Source organism: Periplaneta americana, chromosome 4, assembly GCF_040183065.1.
Source record: "Periplaneta americana isolate PAMFEO1 chromosome 4, P.americana_PAMFEO1_priV1, whole genome shotgun sequence".
In the NCBI taxonomy this organism is placed as follows: Eukaryota; Metazoa; Arthropoda; class Insecta; order Blattodea; family Blattidae; genus Periplaneta; species Periplaneta americana.
Genome location: NC_091120.1, coordinates 34,394,116 through 34,402,799, shown reverse-complemented (window position 1 = coordinate 34,402,799; position 8,684 = coordinate 34,394,116). Strand labels below are relative to the sequence as shown.

Genomic DNA, 8,684 nt, shown 5'->3' with positions numbered 1-8,684 from the left:
ATAAGAGTTTCTAGGGGACACATTAGGTCAAGTGATCTAGAATAAAAAATATCCACTGTTAGAAAAAAAACAGCTTTAAAAATAAGGACAAAATAAAAGATTTGTTGCGCGACAGCTTATTGAGGATAAAGGCCTACCAGACGACTGTTCATTTATATTCCTCAGCTGAAATGAACGACCATCCAACCACTACAGAGATAACGTGTGGTTAGCACGATGATCCCTCCCTGCAGTTATATTTGACTTGTGAAACTGGTTGTCGCTACTTATTGTAACTCCTCAAATTCACCACGATGCTTTGTGAGCATCGTCCCATACATCGGTTAAAATATAAGAAAATTTATTTCCGCTTGAAGACAAATCAGCATATATTTCGTAATTCTGGTCCGAAATATACGCCTTAGATCACACAACTACAGTGCGAAACAAGGACAGAATAGCGTGTCAGTCTGTGATCTGTTATTACTAATTAAATGAGAAAAGTATATCTTTAACATTATATTCATTATATTGTTTTTGCCGAATAATATGTTGTTTGTTACATAGTTGGTGCTATTGCAATCGGAGTTCTGTTGACGCTGTTGTCACTCCTGTAGGCACTAGGCAACAACATTTGAATAATTGCATGTTGTAGCAGAAGATAAATTTATTACAATACAACATGACTTTCATTGATATGGAGAGTAGAAAATTGCTTTTGAGAGGAGTATTTGCAGTAAATAAAGTAAAAAGCATAACTTCTGTAGACGTACTCGAGATAATTAAAGATATAATCGTTAAAGGTGATTTTCAAAATGTTCTAGGTTATTCTCAGCAATATAATTAAAGAGTGGAAAGTCAAGTTTGTTTAAAAAATAATCATCGTAAAGTGTGTATTCACATTGAGTTTTTTTTCTGGCAATATACTACAATTTATGTTTCACGTCAAAATGTTCACCATATCTAATTGACTCTCAACTAACCTAAGAAGTGACAAGTTAGGTTAGAACATGCCTCTATTTTTTTTATCTGACCAAGTGAAATTAAAGCAATGCCAAATTAAATAGCCACCTTGGCGCAACTATGTTTAACGAGTCCATAAATAATGACATTCAGACACATGGATCAGATGCATCAGTTTTAAATAGCGGTCCTACCTCTATTAAAGCCATGCAATCTTTTTCTTGCCTAATAGGCCTAATTAGGTCTATTAGGGACTGTAGAAAATGACCACTGTGTAAAGAAAAAGGTATGAATGATCCCTAAAAAGGTGATGAATTACGAAAGAAAACATGATTATATAAATGATTTACCAGATTCGGTAAACTTAGTGAACTATTTTTGTGTCTTAGTTTTATATCTTCGATATATAGGGAGTTATTTGAAATTGCATATTATTTTAACATGTGACTGACTACTTTTAGGCCTATACATTTAACCGAATTAAAATAGTATCAATACATGTTGTTATCTTCTTACAGGCATTAAACCGAAAATGAATCCTGGAGCTCTAAGAGTTGGGCATGGTGGAACACTAGATCATACAGCAACTGGAGTTTTAGGTAGGCTTATTGGACAAGTCATGTATTACCTATTATGTACCTAGCAATATCGAACATAAGATTTTGGGTTTATAGCAGTCATATTTCATAGTAACTTAAAATATACAGAATTAAATTACAGACAAATCCTATCCAGTAGGTATTGACAATTGAAGTGGGAAGGGGGAAACATGGCATCGGTCCCTCTGCCATACTTTCTGGCACCCAATACTTTCCACAGAATAACCCAAGCATTTTTAGTGCCAGTGGAGATAGAAATTATTGTCGAAAGAGGTCGTATTTCGATATGATTAATTAAAAATCGTGTTTTACATTTAAATCGTGATCTCTTCGCTTGTGACGTCTGATTTGGAAAATATGGTGATGATCAGGGTGCGGATTTTGATGACCTGGAAAACCTAAAAATGATCTATAAATTGACCCAAAACATGTTTGAAAATGACCTAAAATAAACAATTCTATACATCAGTAGTAAAAATCCTACCTCAAATTAAAAGCTTTCCTTTCCATTGCAATAGATGACAGTGTACACCCGAAGATTCTGGAGTGTGAATGACCGGCAGTTGCCGACAAGGACATTGTTATACACTGAGAAGCTTCTTTCCACATTCGTGCTGACCGCAGAAGCATACTTGAAGAGTGACAGTTCATTTGGTGTTAATTCTTCTTTATTTGTGCTGTTTTAAAGCTTTCTCCTGAGAGTACCTACGTTAATTCTGTGGTGTTTGGCTAAAGGGAGATAAGTCATAAAAATGAGTTCGGAGATAAATGAAAATTAAACTTGGAATCCTTATTACAAATACTTTTCTACACAAAACACATCGACTGCTAGTATTCTTTGATTTTTGCACACTCACTTGTATAATTTAACTTATGTGTTCATCTGGGAAACAAAATTCCACCTGGACAAAAAAATGACTTATACCCCTTTACCCGAACACCACAGAATTATTATGCACAAAGCTTTATATCCTGAATTTTTGTCTTACACAATTCCTTTGTTTGGAAGGCAGAGTGTACAACAATAACTCAGCCAAGAGCTAACCTAACCTAATTCTAGTTTTCTTCCTTTTGACATCACATACTATCGAGAAAATCCTTTCAGATTCTGCTTTTGAATGGGGTAGTGCCAGTACTAATTTTGCGACTTTTTTATATTGGAAAATTGAAGTCTTTAGCTTAAATTATTAAAAAAAAAACCTCAAATTAAAAAAAAATTACCCAAAAGATTAAAACAGCGAAAAACGACGTAAATGTTCTACATTTCTGTAACCAGCAGCTTGAATCCAGGATTTATATATTTACGGGCATTGCAAAGGATGTAAAGGAAAAAAGTATGACATGTCATCAAAATCTGTGCCTTGGTGATGATATATCCATTCATTACTATGTACAGCAAATGAATAGTTCTATCACAGTCTAGTATTAATATGTACAGTCACGAAGCTCAATATATAATAAATATGCATCCATAGATAGTTGCTAACCACTAGAATCGCTAATATCGCCTCATTACAGACAATGCAAAATAGTACCGGTGCAGTCTATTGTTCCTAGCACCTTCACAATTCAAGCTTAATGACTGTATACACTAGACTGGACTGTGGTTCTATGTTATTCCGTGGAAAGTATTGGGTGCCAGAAAGTAAAACCACGTGCTCAGTAGGCTATTCTATACTATTCGTAGTATGCAATAGCAATTGTTAAAGAAAAAATAGTGCCTCCTTTGTTTTAGTTCTTCTGTCGAATTACTTACCAAGTGACTAATCATCTTACACTTTTCTTGTATTTCAGTTGTGGGAGTTGGTTTTGGTTGTAAAGTTCTTCCAAAATTCCTTCATGGAAGCAAAAAATATAGAGTCACAGCCCAGCTGGGAGTGTCCACTGATACATATAATGAATCAGGAAAAATAATAAGGGAATGTTCCTATGGTGAGATATGAATTAGTACTGGTATTGTTTATGTTTGAAAAGTCTCTTACTGGGTATTAATTAAATCGATTGTTGAAACGTATCTGTAATAATGCTTAAATGTTAAGTTCATGTTAATAATTATATTAAGAAACGTTACTAAATATAATGAGTTTATAGCATACAAACTATGCCTTGCATGTGTTTGTTTAATTTATTAAATGGTCAAATTTCAATTGTACCCCAGTTCCTTATATAAATAACAGCATTAATTCATTATTAAATACACTGATACCACCAAAAAGAAGACATCAACTATGAATATTTAAATGTTTGAGAAGCTTTGAAAGCAGAAATTATCAATAAGCAAAGACGATACCGGTGATGGTTTTAATAGTGAATCCACGTAAGTTAACTAATAGTACATTATGCAACGAGCCTATAATGGTAGTAATTAAGACGCGAGTATGTTTGTTTATGACCATATTTCTAACTTGAAATTATTCATAAGTATTCATGTTATGGTTATGTGAGGAGCGGAACTGACCTAAATTGTGAGATGTACGCAGACGCGAAAGTACTGATTTTTTCTGAGGAACGAATGTCATTGACCTTGATATAATCTAGAGAATAACATGAACATTAGTCTTGATATAACCTGGAAATTGATTTAGAATTGAAAAACGAGATGACAAATTAATTTATTTGAATATTATTTACAATTAACGCTAATTATTATAGTAACAGAACATAACCTTCTGCGACAGTATTGGATTTCCAGCCTTCGTGACTTTTCGCTAGTTGTCTTTCGATTGCATATCCGAGAATAATCGATACTTGTGCTTGTATAATGCTACAAAGGTGATTTCTCATTGGCTGAACAACTGAACTATAATGAATAGGTGTACTTTAATGAGGTGCATTAAAGGGCTACTACCAGGTGTATAATTACTACATTTCGGCATGGTCGAGCATAAAGTAGCAATAGCAACTTTTTTTGACGATATAACGGTATGAACAATGCAGTATCTCACCTCAAAATCTGTGCTTCAGTGGCTGGCCATGATAATATCTTTGAAAAATATTGGAGTGCAAGAGGTCAAATGACTTTATTGTCAAATGCCTGGCATTAGAAAACAACAACAACAATGTAGTATCTTGAGCAGAATAGAAATTTTGTGTTTTGGTGTTTTGAATTGTACAGTCTACTTATAATAAATTATACAAATCAAGAAAAGAAAGCCAGGTTATAAGGTGCCGCTAAGATTCTCATTTATTATAATTATAATCTGCCCCAGAATTACTTTGTTACAGTTCTGTAGTGCTCGGGAAAAGTGACACAAGTCAGTTTCCACAAACCTTTTTTGATAATTTATTGACAACTTACGGAACATCTGTTCGCTTGGAAAAAAATACATAGGTATTCCTCCCATTACAATAATTCATACAAAAAAAAAATCAAATCGACATAAACCAGTGTAAGTTGTCAATAAATTATCAAAAAGGGTTTGTGGAAACTGACTTATGTCACTTTTCCCAAGCACTGCAGAGTTTTTCTGTGCTTTCCATCCCTTTTCTGTAATTGGATGGTATAAATATTCAATCTTGTAACTTGTTGGCCATAACCTATATTTAAATATTAATTAGTGTTCATTATTTTACAGATCATATTTCGAGAGATATGTTGGAAGCAGCCTTAACTAGATTTCATGGTAAAATTCTTCAGACCCCTCCATTATATTCAGCACTGAAATTACATGGACAGCGAGTAGCTGATCTCACTAGGTAAATATTACAGTATGACAATTTGTTACTTTCAATCAAAACTAATTTTACAAAATATAGAATGTTTTGTAACACATGGGATCCATTTGAGAAAATAATGTATGGATGCAGAACTAAAGTGATAAAATAGTTCATATAGAAGTATTTCCGAACTCAGTTCAAGTTCACAAAAATAATCTTACTGTGCTTGAGTCAAAAAACTGAAAATATATGCTTTATTTTCAATAAGATAATTTTGTAGAACTTAAATGTTATTGCATGACTTAGATGGCACAGAATAATTTTTGCACATAAGATAAAAATCTAAGTGGAAAACGTTTTGTTGTTACATAAATTACATCTAACTTAAAGAAGTTAGGTATACAATATGTAGCATGTATTTTATGTCCAATTTTTTATTTTATTGGGTTATTTTACGACGCTGTATCAACATCTAGGTTATTTAGCGTTGAATGATATGAAGGTGATAATGCTGGTGAAATGAATCCGAGGTCCAGCACCGAAAGTTACCCAGCATTTGCTCGTATTGGGTTGAGGGAAAACCCCGGAAAAAACCTCAACCAGGTAACTTGCCCCGACCGGGATTCGAACCCGGGCCACTTGTTTCGCGGCCAGACACGCTGTCCATTACTCCACAGGTGTGGACTTTATGTCCAATTCCGAGAAGAAATATAGTAAATTAAGAACATTAAACATTGACTGGTAGAAAAAATTGCAAGACATAGAATAAATTCCTGTTCTATTTATGTTTATTTTGTTGCGATCTATCACGTCCTATACTTCACTTGCAGCATTTAGTATCCATTCTGTGGACTGGACACATTTGTTTAACATGTCACCAAAATCGTATGGAGATACTAAACTCGGGTGATTGTGCAATTTGTATTTTGCAGAGCCGGTGTTTCTGTGCAAATGGAACCACGTTCAGTAACATGCCATAGCATCCATTGTTTAGATTTCTCACCACCGTACTTTACACTGGAAGTGCATTGTGGTGGTGGTTTCTATATTAGAAGTTTGATACACGATCTTGGAAATGGTGAGTAAAATATCCATATGCAGTGATACTTGTGCATGTTCTCCAGTTCTAGTTCCATGTAAACATAACTAACTTATAGAGCTGGTTATATAAAAGAGTGCTTTTATTTTTAAAAGTGCTGAATTTGTGTTGTGTAATTAGCAAGTGTTTCTTTTTTTACTTTAGTTTTAGGCAGTTGTGCACATGTTCGAGAGCTCCATAGATTTCAACAAGGACCATTCACAGAGCAAGAAATGCTGGACTCAGATGATTGGACAGTGCCAAATATTTTGATTGCAATTACTAAAGCAAAAGCTACTCATGGAGATTTCCTGAAACGCCCAAGAAGAAAATACAAATTAATATGAAGTTTAGTCATAGAGTACAAAAACAAATTTTTTGGAATGGTGGTCACAAATATGCTAATACATATACCAACTTTGTAGGAAACTATTGTCTTACAAGGGAACTGGTAATGAATCCATGTCGCAGTCTTACCTCAAAACTGCGCACATAATTAGATCTCCACAGCAGTTCATATAAAAAATATAACAAATTTACTATTCATACTAACTGTAAGCACATGGAGATTTGCGCTTGGAATGTTGCATTAAGAAACTACTCACACTTGGAGAGAAAAATGCTGAAAAAATTCTGCAGGTTACAGTTAAGGCACAAATACAGGTATATTATAGGCCTACTATACTTAGGGTCTCTGCACATACATCTTATATCATAAACTTGTATGAAGTATGGTATAGTATACTACACTTTTGTTGGTGTGCTCATATATTTATAGCTGGCTGCAAAAGGGTATCTGTTGGATACAGGGGGGAGAGCCATTAATTCTTCCCATTGAAGGCTTTAAGGAACCAACCTGGACAAATACCCAATGTTCCATCCCTACCTTCCCTTTGGTGCAGCTGTTAGTAAGCATAATTTTACAAGCTGAAGTAAAGGGAGGGGCTACTCATCAATTAGCACTGGTCAGCTTGATGAGTTAATGACTGAATTTGGTATAATTTTCCTCTATTCAATACCTAATTCCCTCTTTACCCTTTCCTATCCAGTCCTCTGACTGAACTCTTACTTTCTCCGACCCCGACGGTATTAGAGCATTCGAGGCTTAGGGGTTCATTTCCTTTTCCTTCCTCCTCTTTCTACTTTTCTGTTCCTGGTGCTGACCTGCTATGGCACTAAAATCGTCCTCCAGTGGCTTAAGGAGAGAAAGCTGGTGATCAACAAGATCTCCCAGCTAGGTCCAATGGACCCGTCGACCAACAGCAGGTGTGGTCCTCCAGACATTCTGGGGGTTGTGTGTGAATGAAATAGCCACCAAAACGTTAAAATATGGTGTTCACTTAAATCGGCTACAACTTGCCATTTTCACTCCAATATGAAATGAGTACCATTAAGGTAAAATTATCTGGAGGTAAAATAGTCCCTCAATCAGTTCTCTGGGCGGGGACTACTTTAATGGTACAAAATCAACTAAACATCTTACAATGGAATGCTGATGGTATAACAGATAATAATGTATATCAGTCCCCTAACTGCCCATTGTGCAACTCAAACCAAGAAATGGATTCGGAACACCTCAAAATCTGTGTTTCAGTGGCTGACCATGATAATATCTTTGAAAAATATTGGAGTGCAAGAGGTCAAATGACTTTATTGTCAAACGCCTGGCATTAGAAAACAACAACAACAACACTTGGAGAGAGCAGTGAAATTACCTTCCACTGTGAATCCTTGTCACGTGACATGCGACATAAGGCCACACACAACATGCTGCACCGGCTGAGTGTTCTTCTCAAGGCTGGGGACTACTCAGTTTTCCGGTAATCCTTTATTCAAGCTTTAATTTCGCAATCTTACTGTTAGTGTGGGCAGCTGATTTTTATATTTCTAGCTGTTGAGATTTATGTGTGCAGTTTGAAGGGAGATTTCCACATGAACTCATTAACAGTTATCTTGTCAGCTTTATTAATAGAAGCCTTGAAATAACAAAGGTGCTAAGTGCCAGAAATAAGGAACAGAGTTATTTGAGAAAATGTGAGACTACAAAGGTCTATGGTGAAGTTGTCCAGCACTATGTACCGGTCATGGTTTGAGCTGCTTAGAGGTCATGTCATTTGTCCCGATTGATATGTAACCTTAAATGGTACATGGCACATATCAATGCAATTAGCCACCACGGTGGTCTAGGGCAAACTCAGGTAATACAGGAGTTTCTCCATCATCATCTCATCTAATCATGGGTGTAGCGTAGATCAGCTTCCTATGATGCACCCTGGGCAATGACTCTGTCGTAAATTTGTCTACATAACTGGCTTTATATGGATGAATGACTTGAGTTAAGTATCCGCCATTAGTAAAAAAAAAACACAATGTGAAAATCTCAGTTTCGGGGAAAAATGGCACTTTGC

General features: G+C 35.4%; 1 protein-coding gene across 3 annotated transcripts; it reads left to right on the top strand.

The window, feature by feature from the left end:
• Positions 1–574: 574 nt before the first annotated feature.
• On the top strand, positions 575–8,646 carry LOC138697689 (pseudouridylate synthase TRUB1-like). Of its 3 annotated transcripts, none has more exons than XM_069823154.1 (6): positions 575–782; positions 1,461–1,541; positions 3,336–3,473; positions 5,117–5,237; positions 6,131–6,276; positions 6,442–8,646. In XM_069823154.1, exons 1-6 carry the CDS (start codon positions 662–664, stop codon positions 6,621–6,623), a joined length of 789 nt encoding a protein of 262 aa, XP_069679255.1. In that variant the 5' UTR covers positions 575–661; the 3' UTR covers positions 6,624–8,646. The 3 variants fall into 3 exon arrangements, with proteins under 3 accessions (XP_069679255.1, XP_069679256.1, XP_069679257.1); XM_069823155.1 differs by having other exon boundaries at positions 733–868; XM_069823156.1 differs by lacking the exon at positions 575–782 and adding an exon at positions 937–1,228.
• The last annotated feature ends 38 nt before the right edge of the window (positions 8,647–8,684 follow it).

Coding starts and splice junctions, on each gene's coding strand:
- LOC138697689 (XM_069823154.1), top strand. CDS start 662: ATGACTTTCATTGATATGGAGAGTAGAAAATTGCTTTTGAGAGGAGTA. Junction 783..1,460: donor TAAAGATATAATCGTTAAAG/GTGATTTTCAAA, acceptor ATCTTCTTACAG/GCATTAAACCGAAAATGAAT. Junction 6,277..6,441: donor GATACACGATCTTGGAAATG/GTGAGTAAAATA, acceptor TTTTTACTTTAG/TTTTAGGCAGTTGTGCACAT.